Here is a 20,966-nt window from a genome sequence, read left to right on the forward strand (position 1 = left end):
GGATATTGCCTCAAAGGCCCAGTCCTCTGTTCTTAACGCTACCGTCGCTATCACGGGAAATGGCGAATAGTATGAAAAGAGGAAAGAGTAGCACAACTGAAACAGGAGTTGTGGGAATGTGTGATAGAGTGTAAGAAAGTAAACTCTAGATTGATATGGGTAAAACTGAAAGTGGATGGAGAGAGATGGGTGATTATTGGGGGCCTATACCCCTTGGCATGAGAAGAAAGATTATGAGAGGCTAATGTTTTGGGAGCAGCTGAGTGAGTGTGTTAGGAATCTTGATGCATGAGACTGGGTTATAGTGATGGGGTATTTGAATGCAGAGGTGAGTAATGTGGCAGTTGAGGGAATAATTGGTGTACATGGGTTGTTCAGTGTTGTAAATAGAAATGGTGAAGAGCTTGTAGATTTGTGTGCTGAAAAAGGACTGGTGATTGGGAATTTTCTTTTTCTTTCTTTCATACTATTCGACATTTCCCACATTAGCGAGGTAGCGTTAAGAACAGAGGACTGGGCCTTTGAGGGAATATCCTCACCTGGCCCCCTTCTCCGTTCCTTCTTTTGGAAAATTAAAAAAAAAAAAAAAAAACGAAAGGGGGAGGATTTCCAGCCCCCCGCTCCCGTCCCTTTTAGTCGCCTTCTACGACACGCAGGGAATACATGGGAAGTATTCTTTCTCCCCTATCCCCAGGGACAAGGTGATTGGGAATACCTGGTTTAAAAAGAGACTTAGACGTAAGTAGACATATGTAAGTAGGAGAGATGGCCAGAGAGCATTATTGGATTATGTATTGATTGATAGGCACGTGAAAGAGAGACTTTTGGATGCTAAAGTGCTGAGAGATGCAACAGGAGGGATGTCTGATCATTATCTTTTGGAGGCTAAGGTGAAGATTTGTAGAGGTTTTCAGAAAAGAAGAAAGAATGTTGGGTGAAGAGAGTGGTGAGAGTAAGTGAGCTTGGGAGGGAGATTTGTGTGAGGAAATACCAGCAGAGACTGAGTGCAGAATGGAAAAAGGTAGGAGCAAAGGACATAAGGGGAGTGGGGGAGGAATGGGATGTATTTAGGGAAGCAGTGATGGCTTATGCAAAAGATACTCGTGGCATGAGAAGCATGGGAGGTGGGCAGGTTAGAAGGATAGTGAGTGGTGGGATTGATAAGTAAGATTATTAGTGAAAGAGAAGAGAGAGGCATTTGGACGATTTTTGCAGGGAAATAGTGCAAATAACTGGGAAATGTATAAAAGAAAGAGGCAGGAGGTCAGGAGAAAGGTGCAAGAAGTGAAAAAGAGGGCAAATGAGAGTTGGAGTGACAGAGGATTATTAAATTTTAGGGAGAGTAAAAAGAGGTGTGGCGAGGTGGCGATGGGAATGAATAAAGGTAGACAGTGTGAATTGTGTGCATGGGTATATGTGTATGTGTCTGTGTGTGTATATATATGTGTACATGAGATGTATAGGTATGTATATTTGCGTGTGTGGACGTGTATGTATATACATGTGTATGGGGGTGGGTTGGGCCATTTCTTTCGTCTGTTTCCTTGCACTACCTTGCAGACGCGGGAGACAGCGACAAAGCAAAATAAAAGAAAATATATAAAAAGATGTTTTGGAAGGAGGTAAATAAAGTGCGTAAGATGAGAGAACAAATGGGAACATCGGTGAATGGGGCTAATGGGGAGGTGATAACAAGTAGTGTGATGTGAGAAGGAGATGGAGTGAGTATTTTGAAGGTTTGTTGAATGTGTTAGATGATAGAGTCGCAGATATAGGGTGTTTTTGGTGAGGTGGTGTGCAAAGTGAGAGGGTCTAGCAGAATGATTTGGTAAACAGAGGAGAGGTTGTGAAAGCTTTGAGAAAGGTAGCGGCTTTGGATGGATTGCAGTGGATTTTATCAAAAAAGGAGGTGATTGTGTTGTTGACTGGTTGGCAAGGACATTCAGTGTATGTATGGCTCATGGTGAGGTGCCTGAGGATTGGCGGAATGCATGCATAGTGCCATTGTACAAAGGCAAAGGGGATAAAGGTGAGTGCTCAAATTACAGAGGTATAAGTTTGCTGAGTATTCCTGAGAAATTATAAGGGAGGGTATTGCTTGAGAGGGTGAAGGCATATATAGAACATCAGATTGGGGAAGAGCAGTGTGGCTTCAGAAGTGGTAGAGGATGTGTGGATCAGGACTTTGCTTTGAAGAATGTATGTGAGAAATACCTAGAAAAGCAAATGGATTTGTCTGTAGCATTTATGGATCTGGAGAAGGCATATGATAGAGTTGATTGAGATGCTCTGTGGAAGGTATTAAGAGTATATGGTGTGGGAGGCAAGTTGCTGGATGCAGTGAAAAGTTTTTATCGAGGATGTAAGGCATGTGTATGAGTAGGAAGAGAGGAAAGTGATTGATTCTCAGTGAATGTCGGTTTGCGGCAGGGGTGTGTGATGTCTCCATGGTTGTTTGATTTATTTATGGATGAGGTTGAGGGAGGTGAATGCAAGAGTTTTGGAGAGAGGGGCAAGCATGCAGTCTGTTGTGGTTGATGGCTTGGGAAGTGAGTCAGTTGTTGTTTGCTAATGATACAGCGCTGGTGGCTGATTCGGGTGAGAAACTGCAGAAGCTGGTGACTGAGTTTGGTAAAGTGTGTGAAAGAAGAAAGCTGAGAGTAGATGTGAATAAGAGCAAGGTTATTAGGTACAGTAGGGTTGAGGGAAAAGTCAACTGGGAGGTAAGTTTGAATGGAGAAAAACTGGAGGAAGTGAAGTGTTTTAGATATCTTTGAGTGGATTTGGCAGCAGATGGAACCATGGAAGCGGAAGTGAGCCACAGAGTGGGGGAAGGGGTGAAAGTTCTGGTAGTGTTGAAAAATGTGCAGAAGGGGAGAACATTATCTTGGAAAGCAAAAAAGAGTGTGGTTGAGAGAGCAGAAGAGAGTGTATTGAAATGGTTTGGTCACATGGAGAGAATGAGTGAGGAAAGATTGACAAAGAGGATATATGTGTCAGAGGTGGAGGGAACGGGGAGAAGTGGGAGACCAAATTGGAGGTGGAAGGATGGAGCGAAAAAAAGATTTTGAGCGATCGGGGCCTGAACATGCAGGAGGGTGATAGGTGTGAAAGGAATAGATTGAATTGGAACAATGTGGTATACCGGGGTGGATGTGCTGTCAATGGATTGAACCAGGGCATGTGAAGCGTCTGGGGTAAACCATGGAATGTTCTGTGGGGCATGGATGTGGAAAGGGAGCTGTAGTTTCGGTGCATTATACATGACAGCTAGAGACTGAGTTTGAACGAATGTGGCCTTTGTTGTCTTTTCCTAGCGCTACCTCGTTTGCATGCGGGGAGAGGGAGTTGTCATTTCATGTGTGGCGGGATGGCAATGGGAATGAATAAAGGCAGCTAGTATGAATTATGTACATGTGTATATATGTATATCTGTGTATGTATATATATGTATACATTGAAATGTATAGGTATGTATATGTGCAAGTGTGGACATGTATGTATATACATGTGTATGTGAGCGGGTTGGGTCATTCTTTCGTCTGTTTCCTTGTGTTACCTCACAATTAACATGGATATAAAAAACAAACTCAGAAAAACCCACAATATGTAGAACATAAAAAGAAAGGGAATACACTGTAATTGATACAGATTAACAATTTAGCTACAACCTAAATACAAAATATAGATACAGAAGTATAGCAACACTTATGGTAGAGTAACCACAGATGAACAATCTTACATGAGGTAGGAATATAGATAGTCCATCACTAAATACACTAAGTTAGGCCAAGTGAAACCATTATTGTCCAATTGTGGCATTGAGGTCAGATCGGGCTCGTCTGATTCTCTCCAACCTTTGTATCTTAGGATTGGGTTGGTCAGTGACACGTTCCCCTTGTCCTGAAATTGCGAACTTAGTAGCTTGTGGTGGGTCAGTGACACTTTGCCCTGTTCTAGAATGGCATTAGGTCTACCTCTTATTGGCGAGCTATCAAAGAGCTGTATGGTGATGGTCATATTTGTTTGGATGTTGATTAGAGGTGCTTTCTCTCTAATGAATGACTTCTAATATCTGTAGTCTCCTCAATTCACTTCAGATAGTAATGATTTTTGTGTTATGTATTACGATCTCCCTCGTTAGTCTTGGACCATGTTCTTGTTTATGATGTTTGATTTCACCTTTTTTGTAAGTGGAGTGAGAGGCAATGGCTTAGAGTGCAGATCGTATGTCCAGTGTAGTTTATGTGGCAAGGCTGACAGCCCCCAATATTGCATCAGTACTCATAGACCACATCAGTATGATTCATACTTCCAGAGCGACCTACGCATATTGTTCATTAAGAGCAAACATGTTTTTGGATTATTGTAATATAAGACTGATATTATTGTCTTCATCAATCACAGTTTCTGGCTACTATATCTTGCATGACCTTCTTATCCCCAGGATATGTTGTCATAAATTTGTTACTGTGGTAAACTTTTATGCTGTCACTTTTGAGTTTGTCTGTTTGCCACGAGATATGTTGTTCACAATGGTATCAAATTCATTATTTGAATATCCATTGTTAATTAACATTTGCTGGACATGGAGTTCTTGGTGTAGGAGTTGCCAGGTTGAGCTCATCTTTATCACTATCCTCAAGTATGCTTGAGGGATACTCCTCTTGTAATTTTGATTGCTTCCACATTCCTCTTGTAATTTTGATTGCTTCCATGGTTCCATTTGCTCCATGAGCTGCCATTTTCACTTGCAGTTATCTAAAACACTTCAATTCCTCCAAATTTTGTCCTTTCAAACTCAGAACCCAACTGTCCTGTGCTTTTACCCTTTACCCTGCTGATCCTGATAACCTTGCTTTTATTCACATTTGGTCTCAACATCCTCCTTTCACACACTCTTCAAAACTGAAACATCAGCTTCTGCTATTTCTCTCTTAAATCTGATAACAGGGCTGCCGTCAGCAAACAACATCTTACTCACTTCTCAGGCTCTCCTCATCTCCTACTGACTGCTCATTAGCCCTTCTCACCAAGACTTGCATTTACTTTCCTTACATTCCCATCCATAAACAAAGTAAAGTCATTAGGACATCACTTACTCCTGCTGCAGACCATTCTTCACTTGGGGTCATTCATTCTTTTCTCTTTCCCCTTGGAGATACCCCTTACTCCTTAGATAAATACTTATCATTGCTTGTAGCAACTTTCCTTTCACACCATATGGTCTTAAGACCCTCAACAAGGCATCTTTGTCAACACTAGCATATGCTTTCTCCAGATCCATAAGTGCCACATACAAATACTTTTGTTCTTTAAGTATTTCTCACATGCATTTTATAAAGCAAACACCTGATCCTTGCATCTACTACCATTTCTGCAACCACATTTTTCTTCCCCAATCTGGTGCTCTGTACATGCCTTCACCCTTTCAATCACAACTTTCTCCTACAACTTACGAGGTATACTTAATAAACTTATTCCTGTTTTGTTTGAATACTCACCTTTGTCCCCATTGCCTTTATATGGTGACACTTTACATGCATTCCGCCAGTCTTTAGGTACTTCACGATGATCCATACATACATTGAAAATTCTAATTAACCAGTCAGCAACACGGTCACTCCCTTAAGCAATTTAACTGTATTTCCTTCCACTACTCACTGCCATGCCACATTTGATCTTGCATAAGGCTTACATCACCATTTCTCTCTTCACCAAACCACTCTCCATGACTTTCACTTCTTACACCAACCTGCCCCAAACACACTGCATCTGCCACCTTATCTTCAGACACATTCAACATTCCTTCAAAATACTCTCTGTGTCCCCAGACTGTGACCACTTTTGTATGTGCTCCCTTCACTGATGATCCCATTTGGTTTCTTGTTTTTTGCATGCTATTAACCTCCTTTCGAAACATCTCATTCATCATGAAGTTTAAGGAAACTTGGTCACCACAGCTCTCATTTGATTTCTTTTTGAACCTTTGTACCATCCTCTTGATGACATGCCACTTTCTTATATGTCTTCCAGTCATTTGCATTCCCTTTCTGTTTTTTCTTTCCAGCAGCTTAACCTCATCCTTCTGCTCATTACTCTTTCTGACCTTCCCACCTCCCCCTAACATATGCCTCATGCATCTCTCACACATGTCAGCAGTGCTTCATTATGTACTTACCATTTCTCACCCACTCTTGTAGCACTATTTACTCTCACTTTCTGCATTTTTTCCTGGTATTTTTCCTGGTAGTTTTTTCCTGGTATTTTTTCACGAAAGTCTCTTTTCCAAGTTCACATACTTTCACCACTCTCTTCATACCTACAGAGTTGTGCTTTATATGAAACTTTTAAAAATCTTCACCCTCACCTCCACAAGTTGATGATCATCCATCCTAACTTGCCTCCCATTCCAGCAAAGTCTCATCCAAGAGTCTCACACTTGCACACTTATCAATTAGTATGTAATCCAGTAATGCCCACTGACCATCTGTCCTTCTCACATATATGTAATTGTGTATGTTCTTCTTTTTGAACCACATATTCCCAATAACTGGTCCATTTTCAGTTCAAAATTCCTCAAGCTGTTCACCATTTCTGTTCACATCACTGAATACCTCATGATCCTGATTATACCTTCAACTGCCACATTTCTCACGCTCACGTTTAAATCATCCATCATGAATACCCAGCCTCTTGCATCAAAACTACTCAAACAATCACTCAGCTTCTCCCAAAACACTTGCATTTCATGATCTTTCTTTTCATGGCCTGGTGCAAGAGCACTAGTGACCACCTTTCATCCAGGCCACCCCCATCTTTACAAACATCAGTCCAGAGCTCACTTTTTCAGTCTCTTTCACACAGTCACTCAACTGCTTCAGCAGTAGTGCTATCCATTTAGTTCTTACCCAGATACCAACCCCAAATTATGCTATTAAGATATTTCCAAAACGTTCTTCCCCTTTACCCTTGAACTTTGTTTCATTCAAGCCAGAGTATCGAGGTTCCTTTACTCAAACATACTATTTATCTTTCCTTTCTCTCATCTTGGTTACATTATTATTACACTTAATCACTGTATCCTGCGTTAGCAAAGTAACACAAAGAAACAGACGAAAGAATGGCCCAACCCACCCACATACACATGTATATACATAAACACCCACACACACACATATACATACCTATACATTTCAACGTATACATGTACATACAGAGACATATACATATATACACATGTACATATTCATACTTGCTGCCTTCATCCATTCCTGTCGCCACCCTGCCACACATGAAATGGCACCCCCCTCCCCCCGGGCGCATGAGGTAGCGCTAGGAAAAGACAACAAAGGCCACATTCGTTCACACTCAGTCTCTAGTTGTCATGTGTAATGCACCAAAACTACGGCTCCCTTTCCACATCCAGGCCCCACAAAACTTTCCCTGGTTTACCCCAGACGCTTCACATGCACTGGTTCAATCCATTGACAGCACATCAACCCCAGTATACCACATCGTTCCAATTTACTATATTCCTTGCAAGCCTTTCACCCTCCTGCATGTTCAGGCCCTGATCGCTCAAAATCTTTTTCACTCCATCCTTCCATCTCAATTTGTTCTCCCACTTCTCCTCGTTCCCTCCACCTCTGACACATATATCCTCTTTGTCAGTCTTTCCTCACTCATTCTCTCCATATTACCAAACCATTTCAATACACCCTCTTCTGCTCTCTCAACCACACTCTTTTTTTTACCTACACATCTGTCTACCCTTTCATTACTTACTCGATCAAACCACCTCACACCACATATTGTCCTCAAACATTTCATTTCCAACACATCCACCCTCCTCTGCATAACCCAATCTATAGCCCATGCCTCGCAACCATATAACATTGTTGGAACCACTATTCCTTTAAACATACCCATTTTTGCAGGGGTGTGTAATGTCTCCATGGTTGTTTGATTTGTTTATTGGGGTTGTTAGGGAGATGAATGCAAGAGTTTTGGAGAGAGGGGCAAGTATGCAGTCTGTTGTGGATGAGAGGGCTTGGGAAGTGAGTCAGTTGTTGTTTGCTGATGATACATCACTGATGGCTGATTAAAGTGAGAAACTGCAAAAGTTGGTGACTGAGTTTGGTAAAGTGTGTGAAAGAAGAAAGCTGGTAGTAAATGTGAATAAGAGCAAGGTTATTAGGTTCATTAGGGTTGGGGGACAAGCAAACTGGGAGATAAGTTTGAATGGAGAAAAACTGGAGGCAGTGAAGTATCTTAGATATCTGGGAGTGGATTTAGTAGTGGATGGAACCATGGAAGCAGAAATGAGTCACAGGGCTGGGGAGGAGGCAAGGGCTCTGGAACTATTGAGACTGTGTGGAAGGTGAGAACGTTATCTTGGTTACATCCTTACATATTCAGACCCTCCAGCCTGAGCCTTCGAGAAGGATGAGCATTCCCCATGAGCTCCTTCATCTGTTTCATGTTTTAGAAATTGGATTACATGAAGGTAGGAATTATAGCCTTTCACTCCCACACCCTTTTTAGTAGCCTTCTACAATGTGCAAGGAATGTGGAGGTAGATTTCTTTCTCCCCTACCCCAGTAATGACAGTGATGATTATTATATTGATGATAGTAATAATTTTGATGATAATGATAATGATAATAATAATGATAATGACAATAATACTAATGACAATAATGATAATGATAATGATAATGATAAAGTTGCTTTGATGCGTTTGGAAGGCCTTAGAAATATACGGTGTGAGAGGAAAGCTGCTAGAAGCAATGAGAAATTTTTACCAAGTGTGTTAAGCTTGTTTATCAGTAGGATGAGAGGAGAATGAATGGTTCCAAATAGAGAGGATGGTCTGCAGCAGGGGTATGTGATATCACCATGGTTGTTCAGTTTGTTTGTAGATGGAGTGGTGAGGGAGGTAAATGCAAGAATCTTGGAGAGAGGGGTGAGTATGCAATCTGTGGAGGATGAGAAGGCCTGTGAAGTGAGTCAATTGTTTGCTGATGATACAACAGATTCAATTGAGAAACTGAGTTTGGAGGAGTTTGTGAAAGGGGAAGGTTATTAGGTTTAGTAGGGTAAAGGGACAGATTAGTTGGGGTGTGAATTTAAATGGAGAAAAATTGGAGGAAGTGAAGTGTTTTAGATAATGGAGCTTTGCAGCAAAATGATCACAGAAAACCTTTCCTGGTAACCACATTCTCTGATTGTAATGATAAAAGACAGGTAAGTATCCCTTAAGAGCCCTGAGATTTTCCAAGTAGTGGACCATTATAGTTTAAGCTTTCATTCACCTTTGGCATTGTTCCCCATGAGCAGTGTGAAGCAATCTTTACCAGCTTGAAAGCTTGTGCAGTCTTCTTTCCACAGGAAATGTACATTCATGGAAGCGTTCTCTTCTGAAATGATCTGGTCTCATCCATGTAGAATTTTGTGAAGGAGAATAGCTGTCTTTCTCAACAATGGTCTTAGGGGGGTTCCTGGGAAATTTTCAGCAGAAACAGCCTCACTAGCCATCTTGATATTGAGGTAGTAGAAACATTACTTGAAATTCACTAACCAAACTGAACTTGCTTAGTAAATCTTCTCTGCTCCTTCTTCCACTGCCAGGTCATCATATATACTCTGGGCATCTGCTTGTATCACAAGCATCCTGATGGGAACATTTGTTCCATTCTCTCCATGACCAAACTTGAGGAATGCGAGGTCTTAGGTGCACTGATTTATGTTCTGTTCTTGGCACTCTCCTTTATGTTCTCTACACTATCACAAATAGTCTTTTATATAGAATCTCTAAGATCAAGGGCATGCTGAATATTAGCTGTTTATTTACCTCATTCATAACTCTGGTGATGGCCTTATGCTTCTTAGGACTACTGGTGCCTAGGAGAACTTAAAAGACATTTTGGTGGCATGGTACAAAGGAATAAACACATGCAGAACACAGTATACTGCAACACAAACTGCTGCAGCACTCCATAACTATAGACTGTATCTATGCACTGAGGACTGCAAGGCAGGAAGCTGCCTACCCACGCCGAGTGTAGATGTGCTTCTTATAAGGTGCTAGCAATGCAACACCACCATGCTTTGAGCCCAGTGATGGTCATGTTATTCCAAACAAGTCCATGCAAATTATAAAGAAAGGTGTATATGGACTGTGTGTGTTATTCTAAAAATATCTTTTATCAAACATGCATAGATCATGAGGTCCATGTATTATTGATGGCTATTCATATTTTCTAGATTTGATAGTCAATAACCAAAAATCTGAAGGAAGATCAGACACAACCATGGTTTAAGTGTATGGAAGCTTTACAAAATTTAGAAGAAAATAAAAACCATTTGTGATTACTTTTGATTTATTTCATATTTTATCTTATATTTTCCATGATAGGTACTGGAGAAAACTTGCCAAGCAGTGGAGACAGAATTGCGTCTAAGCACACATGCTCATCTTCAGCTAGATAGCCGTAACCCCTTCCAGACCCCATTAAAGGACGTTTCTCCTCTTCTTTGCCTGCGGCCACTCACTCTGCTTGGTTCTGTTATATCAGTGAAAGGTGAGCAAGCATTCATGGGATACATCATATATTTTTATTTATTTATCTATGTTTATTATACTTAGTCGCTGTCTCCCACGTTAGCAAGGTAGCGCAAGGAAACAGACGAAAGAATGGCCCAGCCCACCTATATGCACATGTATATACATAAATGCGCACACATGCACATATACATACCTATACATTTGAATGTATACATACATATATATACACATGTACATATTCGTACTTGCTGCCTTCATCCATTCCTGTTGCCACCTTGCCACACATGAAATGACCCCCCCCCACGGATGCGAGGTAGTGCCAGGAAAGGACAATAATGGCCACATTCGTTCACACTCACTCATTCTCTAGCTGTCATGTGTAATGCACCAAAACCACAGCTCCCTTTCCACATCCACGCCCCACAAAATTTTCCATGGTTTACCCCAGACGCTCCACATGCCCTGGTTCAACCCATTGACAGCACGTCGACCCCAGTATACCACATCGTTCCAATTCACTCTGTTCCTTGCACACCTTTCACCCTCCTGTATGTTGAGGCCCTTATCACTCAAAATCTTTTTCACTCCATCCTTCCACCTCCAGTTTGGTCACCCATTTCTCCTCATTCCCTCCACCTCTGACACCTAGATCCTCTTTGTCAATCTTTCCTCACTCATTCTCTCAATGTGACCAAACCATTCAATACACAATCACATACACATATACACATATACATATTCACACTTGCTGCCTTCATCCATTCCCATTGCCACCCCACCACACATGAAATAGCCCCCCATCTCCAGTGAGGTAGCACGAGGAAAAGGCAAAAAAGTCCACATTCGTTCACACTCAGTCTCTAGCTGTCATGTTTAATGCATTGAAACCACAGCTCCCTTTCCACATCCAGGCCCCCCAGACTTTTCTATGATTTACCCCAGATGCTTCACATGCCCTGGTTCAATCCATTGACAGCACATCATTCCAATTCACTCTATTTTTTGCATACCTTTCTTCCTCCTATGTTCAGGCCTCGATCGCTCAAAATCTTTTTCACTCTATCCTTCCACCTCCAATATGGTCTCCCATTTCTTGTTCCCTCCACCTCTGACACATATCCTCTTTGTCAATCTTTCCTCTCTCATTCTCTCCTTGTGTCCAAACCATTTCAACACATCCTCTTCTACTCTGTCAACCACACTTTTAATACCACACATCTCTTTTTTTTTTTTGATAACTTATAATTCAGAGTTATTCAGTAATTTTTCCCGACTGATTGAGTTTCATTTCAGATTTATGCCACACTAGGGGTTAAATTCCCAGCACATGTATGATTTCATATCTCATTCACAGAGGTCACTAGCTACTTAACAGTACAGTTGATGAAAATATCATGCATCTCAGTAACCCATAAATCATCACAGAGAGTCTGATTGCAACATGAGGGCAGGAAGCTGCTTGTATACAACTCTTTTATCAATTCTTTAAGAAAGAAATAATTACTTCTGTATTGGTATTTATATTTTGGTGAAAATATGGTTATTTTTTCTTATGTAAATGCTTTTTTGTGTAAATAATGTTTGAATATGTAGATAATATATATGATATATAAAACTACATATATATTTTTTTTTTTTTTTTTTTTTTTTTTTTTTGCTGCTGTCTCCCGCGTTTGCGAGGTAGCGCAAGGAAACAGACAAAAGAAAATGGCCCAACCCACCCCCATACACATGTATATACATACGTCCACACACGCAAATATACATACCTACACAGCTTTCCATGGTTTACCCCAGACGCTTCACATGCCCTGATTCAATCCACTGACAGCACGTCAACCCCGGTATACCACATCGATGCAATTCACTCTATTCCTTGCCCTCCTTTCACCCTCCTGCATGTTCAGGCCCCGATCACTCAAAATCTTTTTCACTCCAACTTTCCACCTCCAATTTGGTCTCCCTCTTCTCCTCGTTCCCTCCACCTCCGACACATATATCCTCTTGGTCAATCTTTCCTCACTCATTCTCTCCATGTGCCCAAACCATTTCAAAACACCCTCTTCTGCTCTCTCAACCACGCTCTTTTTATTTTCCACACATCTCTCTTACCCTTACGTTACTTACTCGATCAAACCACCTCACACCGCACATTGTCCTCAAACATCTCATTTCCAGCACATCCATCCTCCTGCGCACCACTCTATCCATAGCCCACGCCTCGCAACCATACAACATTGTTGGAACCACTATTCCTTCAAACATACCCATTTTTGCTTTCCGAGATAATGTTCTCGACTTCCACACATTCTTCAAGGCTCCCAGAATTTTCGCCCCCTCCCCCATCCTATGATCCACTTCCGCTTCCATGGTTCCATCCGCTGCCAGATCCACTCCCAGATATCTAAAACACTTTACTTCCTCCAGTTTTTCTCCATTCAAATATAATATGTATATGTAAAATCATAGATGGAAAGAAAACCACAGTGTTTTATATGTTTAGGTGGTGGTAAAAAAATATCACACCAAGAAAAAAAATATTGTATATTGTATAGACAAGGAACATCCATGCTGCCAGCCAGTACTTTGCCCTGTCAACTCACCACCTTCCCACATCAGAATAGAAGAAAGGATACTGTATTTTTTGGGAATTTTCCTGAGTAACATGATACTGAGATATTCTTTATGTCATTCCTCCCCTTTTTTTGAGTGAGCATCATTTCAGACATATGCAGCAATCTAATAGTTGAGTGTAACTGTTAGTTAATAAACAGCTAAAAGTGTGTAGTTTTTTGGCATATGAAATATTTAGTGAAAAATATGGAGATGACCCTCCTCTGCTTACATCCTTTGGCTGTGACAAAAAGTCTATGGGATCGGAAAAGATGGACTTCAAAATAATGCTTTAAGTCTAATGGTAATTTTAGCCTTCGGGGTTAGAATTTGCAGATATCTTGTACATTAGGTATGCAGATGTTTTTAAGGTAACTTTTAGTTTATAGATCATTAGAGATACCATGATCATTTGCTGTTCTCATGTTAGATTATCTTATTGTTTATCTGATTTTCTTTTATGTAGATTATGTTGAGCAGTATCTGGAAAGGACATTTTATGCATTGACTGTTGTGGCCCCTCATGATTGGAGAACTTATGAAGAGATGCGTAACCTGGCTGCTTCCAAGTACAGTCTTTTTACTGTACCCTCACATCTGCCCTCACACACTTTAGATCAGGTACTATTATGTATGCAAAAGTTACTTTTTGTATCTTCAGGATTAGTTATAGTTCAATCCCACTAGTTGATTTTGTTTTATGCTTATATCAAGAGCTCTTTATATACATGAGTTGCTAATGTGTTTCCAATACTGGAGAATGTATTTTTCTCTAGTGTAGTGGAATGGTGCAAATTCTAGAGAATCACAGGAATTCTTTATTGAATAAGTGGATTTGACACTGCAATAAACTAAGGCATAGTACTTGATGATTGGTATGAACCTCTCCAAAGGTGGCTAATAAGAATTTTAGGTAAATAGTTTTATCAGTAACTGAACAGCATTTCTAATATTTACTATTAGTTTGTATTATTTATTTTTTTATTATACTTTGTCGCTGTCTCCCGCGTTTGCGAGGTAGCGCAAGGAAACAGACGAAAGAAATGGCCCAACCCCCCCCATACACATGTATATACATACGTCCACACACGCAAATATACATACCTACACAGCTTTCCATGGTTTACCCCAGACGCTTCACATGCCTTGATTCAATCCACTGACAGCACGTCAACCCCGGTATACCACATCGCTCCAATTCACTCTATTCCTTGCCCTCCTTTCACCCTCCTGCATGTTCAGGCCCCGATCACACAAAATCTTTTTCACTCCATCTTTCCACCTCCAATTTGGTCTCCCTCTTCTCCTCGTTCCCTCCACCTCCGACACATATATCCTCTTGGTCAATCTTTCCTCACTCATTCTCTCCATGTGCCCAAACCACTTCAAAACACCCTCTTCTGCTCTCTCAACCATGCTCTTTTTATTTCCACACATCTCTCTTACCCTTACGTTACTCACTCGATCAAACCACCTCACACCACACATTGTCCTCAAACATCTCATTTCCAGCACATCCATCCTCCTGCGCACAACTCTATCCATAGCCCACACCTCGCAACCATACAACATTGTTGGAACCACTATTCCTTCAAACATACCCATTTTTGCTTTCCGAGATAATGTTCTCGACTTCCACACATTCTTCAAGGCCCCTAGAATTTTCGCCCCCTCCCCCACCCTATGATCCACTTCCGCTTCCATGGTTCCATCCGCTGCCAGATCCACTCCCAGATATCTAAAACACTTCACTTCCTCCAGTTTTTCTCCATTCAAACTCACCTCCCAATTGACTTGACCCTCAACCCTACTGTACCTAATAACCTTGCTCTTATTCACATTTACTCTTAACTTTCTTCTTCCACACACTTTACCAAACTCAGTCACCAGCTTCTGCAGTTTCTCACATGAATCAGCCACCAGCGCTGTATCATCAGCGAACAACAACTGACTCACTTCCCAAGCTCTCTCATCCCCAACAGACTTCATACTTGCCCCTCTTTCCAAAACTCTTGCATTTACCTCCCTAACAACCCCATCCATAAACAAATTAAACAACCATGGAGACATCACACACCCCTGCCGCAAACCTACATTCACTGAGAACCAATCACTTTCCTCTCTTCCTACACGTACACATGCCTTACATCCTCGATAAAAACTTTTCACTGCTTCTAACAACTTGCCTCCCACACCATATATTCTTAATACCTTCCACAGAGCATCTCTATCAACTCTATCATATGCCTTCTCCAGATCCATAAATGCTACATACAAATCCATTTGCTTTTCTAAGTATTTCTCACATACATTCTTCAAAGCAAACACCTGATCCACACATCCTCTACCACTTCTGAAACCACACTGCTCTTCCCCAATCTGATGCTCTGTACATGCCTTCACCCTCTCAATCAATACCCTCCCATATAATTTACCAGGAATACTCAACAAACTTATACCTCTGTAATTTGAGCACTCACTCTTATCCCCTTTGCCTTTGTACAATGGCACTATGCACGCATTCCACCAATCCTCAGGCACCTCACCATGAGTCATACATACATTAAATAACCTTACCAACCAGTCAACAATACAGTCACCCCCTTTTTTAATAAATTCCACTGCAATACCATCCAAACCTGCTGCCTTGCCGGCTTTCATCTTCCGCAAAGCTTTCACTACCTCTTCTCTGTTTACCGAATCACTATTAGTTTGTATAGAGATGAAAAAGAGTTGGAGTAAGTATTTTGAAGAACTCTTGAATGTGTTAAGTTAAAGGGTTGTAGATTTATATGTTTTAGCATTAAGATGAGGTGGCATTTGGGGTGAGAGTCCTGCCAAATGGTCTAATGAAAAAAGGGTAGGCAGTAAAGCCGTGCATAAGAAGCTGTGTTGATGGCATTGTAGTTAAGTTTCCCATGAAAGATGACAGTGTTGTTGATTTGTTAGCAAGGCTTTAGGTAGATGCCTGTGGACTGACAGCATGCATACATAGTGCCTGTTTATAAAAGCAAAGGAGACAAGAGTGAATGCTCAGATTACAGAGGTATAAATCTGCTGAGCTGTATGGGTGAGTGGTAATTTAGGAAATGGTGGCATGTGCAGAATATATGAGGGAGGAGGAGCAGTGTTGACCAGATGTTTCCTTTGAGGAATTTGTGTAAGAAATACTTGGACAAAGAGAGTGCATTGCATGTTGCATTTATACATCTGGAGAAAGTATTTGAGACAGTTGACTGAAAGGTTTTGTGGAAGGTGCTACAAATATATGGGGTAAATGGAAAATTGAGCTGGAAGGGAAGGAGTTGAGGGGCTGCTGGTGAAGATAGATGTATGTCAAGGATGTGTGATGTTTCCTGGGTTGTTTAAGTTTGTTTTTGGATGGGATGGTGAAAGAGATGAATGCAAGGGTGATTGAGTGAGGGGTAGACAGGGTTGGGTACCGATAACTAAAATGTTAACTTCAGTAACAATAATCCAGTAACCCCAAAGGTTTAGTCAGATATTGATAATCCGATAGTCTTAATACCTAGTTATCGGAAGTTAACGATAATCTGATAAAGATTACTTTTCTAAGAATAATGAAAAAGCAAGGAAAAAACTTCAAAACCCCTAGAAAATGCTTATTAATGCTAAATCCAAGAATGAGCAAGCATTTTCTACAAATTTTGCAACTTGGTGTTGTCCTTTTCCTGACAGCTGAGCTTGCAGTAGTGCTCCTGGTGGGGCCAGGGGTTTTGGAAAGGCTCCTGGTCCTGGCTGTCAGATGGCTGAGAAGTCTCTTCCACAGACAAAGAGTCAGGCTGAGACTCAGAAGTACCTGAGACTGAGGTGATGTCAGTGTTGATAACTTTGTCTTGGTTTTCCATGGACCATGGTGTGTTGTAGTCTTGTACTGTTTTAAGTTGGCTTGTAGAGACCAGACCATAAGAGAGAAGTTAGAGAACTGAACACTTTCATATTGATGATGATACTGAACAGTGTTACTGGCTACTGCCGATACAGCCAAATCCACAATGTGTGACAGGTTGCTAGGTCTGTCCTTTTAAGGAAAATCTGTCCTTTTTTTTAAATCTGGTTGCCATATATTTTGAGAAAAAAGAACAGCCTATATCTGTCCTTTTTAAAGTATTTTATTTAACTTTATACAGAATAATTACAAAGTTCATGAAACTTAAAAGGATTTGTTCCCTGCGAGATAATTAGCAACTGTCTACCGACAAGATCCATGGACATGTCTGCTTCCGCTTGTAACCTTGCACTGTACCTGCTCATTATGGGAGCAGTATAGTGGAGGGAAGGGAGGGGTGAGTGGGGGAGTTAGAACCAGGATCCTGGAGGGAGTCAGTAATGGCATGTTTGGTGGCTGAGCTATTATTAACATAAAATGTCAGGCGAAGATGAATTTTTTTTTATTATTTTTTTATTATACTTTGTCGCTGCCTCCCGCGTTTGCGAGGTAGCGCAAGGAAACAGACGAAAGAAATGGCCCAACCCCCCCCCCCATACACATGTATATACATACGTCCACACACGCAAATATACATACCTACACAGCTTTCCATGGTTTACCCCAGACGCTTCACATGCCTTGATTCAATCTACTGACAGCACGTCAACCCCGGTATACCACATCGCTCCAATTCACTCTATTCCTTGCCCTCCTTTCACCCTCCTGCATGTTCAGGCCCCGATCACACAAAATCTTTTTCACTCCATCTTTCCACCTCCAATTTGGTCTCCCTCTTCTCCTCGTTCCCTCCACCTCCGACACATATATCCTCTTGGTCAATCTTTCCTCACTCATTCTCTCCATGTGACCAAACCATTTCAAAACACCCTCTTCTGCTCTCTCAACCACGCTCTTTTTATTTCCACACATCTCTCTCACCCTTACGTTACTTACTCGATCAAACCACCTCACACCACACATTGTCCTCAAACCTCTCATTTCCAGCACATCCATCCTCCTGCGCACAACTCTATCCATAGTCCACGCCTCGCAACCATACAACATTGTTGGAACCACTATTCCTTCAAACATACCCATTTTTGCTTTCCTAGATAATGTTCTCGACTTCCACACATTTTTCAAGGCTCCCAGAATTTTCGCCCCATCCCCCACCCTATGATCCACTTCCGCTTCCATGGTTCCATCTGCTGCCAGATCCACTCCCAGATATCTAAAACACTTGACTTCCTCCAGTTTTTCTCCATTCAAACTCACCTCCAAATTGAATTGACCCTCAACCCTACTGTACCTAATAACCTTGCTCTTATTCACATTTACTCTTAACTTTCTTCTTTCACACACTTTACCAAACTCAGTCACCAGCTTCTGCAGTTTCTCACATGAATCAGCCACCAGCGCTGTATCATCAGCGAACAACAACTGACTCACTTCCCAAGCTCTCTCATCCCCAACAGACTTCATACTTGCCCCTCTTTCCAAAACTCTTGCATTCACCTCCCTAACAACCCCATCCATAAACAAATTAAACAACCATGGAGACATCACACACCCCTGCCGCAAACCTACATTCACTGAGAACCAATCACTTTCCTCTCTTCCTACACGTACACATGCCTTACATCCTCGATAAAAACTTTTCACTGCTTCTAACAACTTGCCTCCCACACCATATATTCTTAATACCTTCCACAGAGCATCTCTATCAACTCTATCATATGCCTTCTCCAGATCCATAAATGCTACATACAAATCCATTTGCTTTTCTAAGTATTTCTCACATACATTCTTCAAAGCAAACACCTGATCCACACATCCTCTACCACTTCTGAAACCACACTGTTCTTCCCCAATCTGATGCTCTGTACATGCCTTCACCCTCTCAATCAATACCCTCCCATATAATTTGCCAGGAATACTCAACAAACTTATACCTCTGTAATTTGAGCACTCACTCTTATCCCCTTTGCCTTTGTACAATGGCACTATGCACGCATTCCGCCAATCCTCAGGCACCTCACCATGAGTCATACATACATTAAATAACCTTACCAACCAGTCAACAATACAGTCACCCCCTTTTTTAATAAATTCCACTGCAATACCATCCAAACCTGCTGCCTTGCCGGCTTTCATCTTCCGCAAAGCTTTAACTACCTCTTCTCTGTTTACCAACTCATTTTCCCTAACCCTCGCACTTTGCACACCACCTCGACCAAAACACCCTATATCTGCCACTCTATCATCAAACACATTCAACAAACCTTCAAAATACTCACTCCATCTCCTTCTCACATCACCACTACTTGTTATCACCTCCCCATTTGCGCCCTTCACTGAAGTTCCCATTTGCTCCCTTGTCTTACGCACTTTATTTACCTCCTTCCAGAACATCTTTTTATTCTCCTGAGCAATATATTTTATTTATATAACAAGTGACATCATATTGTACATACACGTAAATGACAACAAATAGAATGAACAACAAAATATATCAGTTGAGTAACTAATTATAGTTTAAGCTTTCCTGTTACACGAAATTGAATTAACAACAAAGAATAACAATTATACTGAGAACCTAAAAAGAATACATCGAACAATAAAAATTTTATATTTTATTTTATATTATACTTAACTGCTGTTTCCCACGTCAGCAAGGTAGTGCAAGGAAACAGACAAAGAATGGCCCAACCACTCATGTACACACGTATCACATATGTATATACATAAACTCCCGTACACACATATATACATACATATACACATCAACATATGCATACATATACATACACAGACACATACATATATTCATATTTTTTTTCCAAAAGAAGGAACAGAGAATTGGGCCAGGTGAGGGTATTCCCTCAAAGGCCCAGTCCTCTGTTCTTAATGCTACCTCGCTAACGCGGGAAATGGCGAATAGTATAAAAGAAAAAAAAAATGTTTATATTCATACTTGCTGCCTTCATCCATTCCCATTGCTACCCTGCCACACAGGACATTATTGGTTGATGAAAACGAGTTATTGAAAATTATCTGGTCCGATAACGATTATGGAAGTTAACTGCCAATAGTAATCCAATAGCAAAAATTAACATCGATAACTATCTGTTATGGGATTATCCTTTAGTGCCCAACTTTAATGGTAGGCTGGGGATGGGGAGTATGGGAGTTAAATCACTTCCTGGTTGTAGTTGACACAGTTCTGATGGGAGATGCAAGAGAAATTTTAGAAGCTGATGAGAGAGTTTGGAAGAGTGTGAAAGAAAATAGACAGTGAATGTGAACAAAATGAAGGTAATTAGATGCAGCAGGGAGCATTTCTGCTAAGGAAGATATGGAGGAAGTGGAGTTGGTGATGGATGGATCCTTGTAGACTGAAATGAGTTATTGATTGGAACAGGGGGGCTGAGGTCCTGAGTGCATCTAGGATTGTATGGAAGGAGAGGTCAGTATTGTTATGGTAAAGATCCCAGATATGTTTGAAGGGATATTAGTCCCAACTTGTTTGGATGTAAGTCTTGGGCCCTGAATGCAAAGAAGAGGGTGGATGTGTTGGAACAAGAAAGTCTGAGAATGACAGGTGGTGCAAAGTGGGTATATTGCATAAGAAATGATGCTGTAAGATAGTAATATGATAGTAAGCAGTTTATGATTCAGAGAGCTGACCAGGGTGTTGAAGTGGTGTGGACATATGGAGAGGATGAGCAGAGAGAGAAGGATAAAGAGATATATATGTCGGATATGGAGGAAGTGAGTGGAAGGGGGAGACTGAGAAGGGAATGGAAGGATATAGTGAAAGAGTCTTAGAGG

General features: G+C 41.1%; 1 protein-coding gene across 1 annotated transcript in view; it reads left to right on the top strand.

The window, feature by feature from the left end:
• SWIP (strumpellin and WASH-interacting protein) overlaps positions 1–20,966 on the top strand; it is a 320,197-nt gene that overhangs the window by 144,958 nt on the left and 154,273 nt on the right. Inside the window, exons 14-15 of the mRNA XM_071678856.1 lie at positions 10,421–10,586; positions 13,650–13,804. Coding sequence (XP_071534957.1) covers positions 10,421–10,586; positions 13,650–13,804 — 321 coding nt within the window. The remainder of the gene's footprint in view (positions 1–10,420; positions 10,587–13,649; positions 13,805–20,966) is intronic.

The sequence above is a fragment of the Panulirus ornatus genome, chromosome 28 (genome assembly GCF_036320965.1).
Source record: "Panulirus ornatus isolate Po-2019 chromosome 28, ASM3632096v1, whole genome shotgun sequence".
Classification (NCBI taxonomy): Eukaryota; Metazoa; Arthropoda; class Malacostraca; order Decapoda; family Palinuridae; genus Panulirus; species Panulirus ornatus.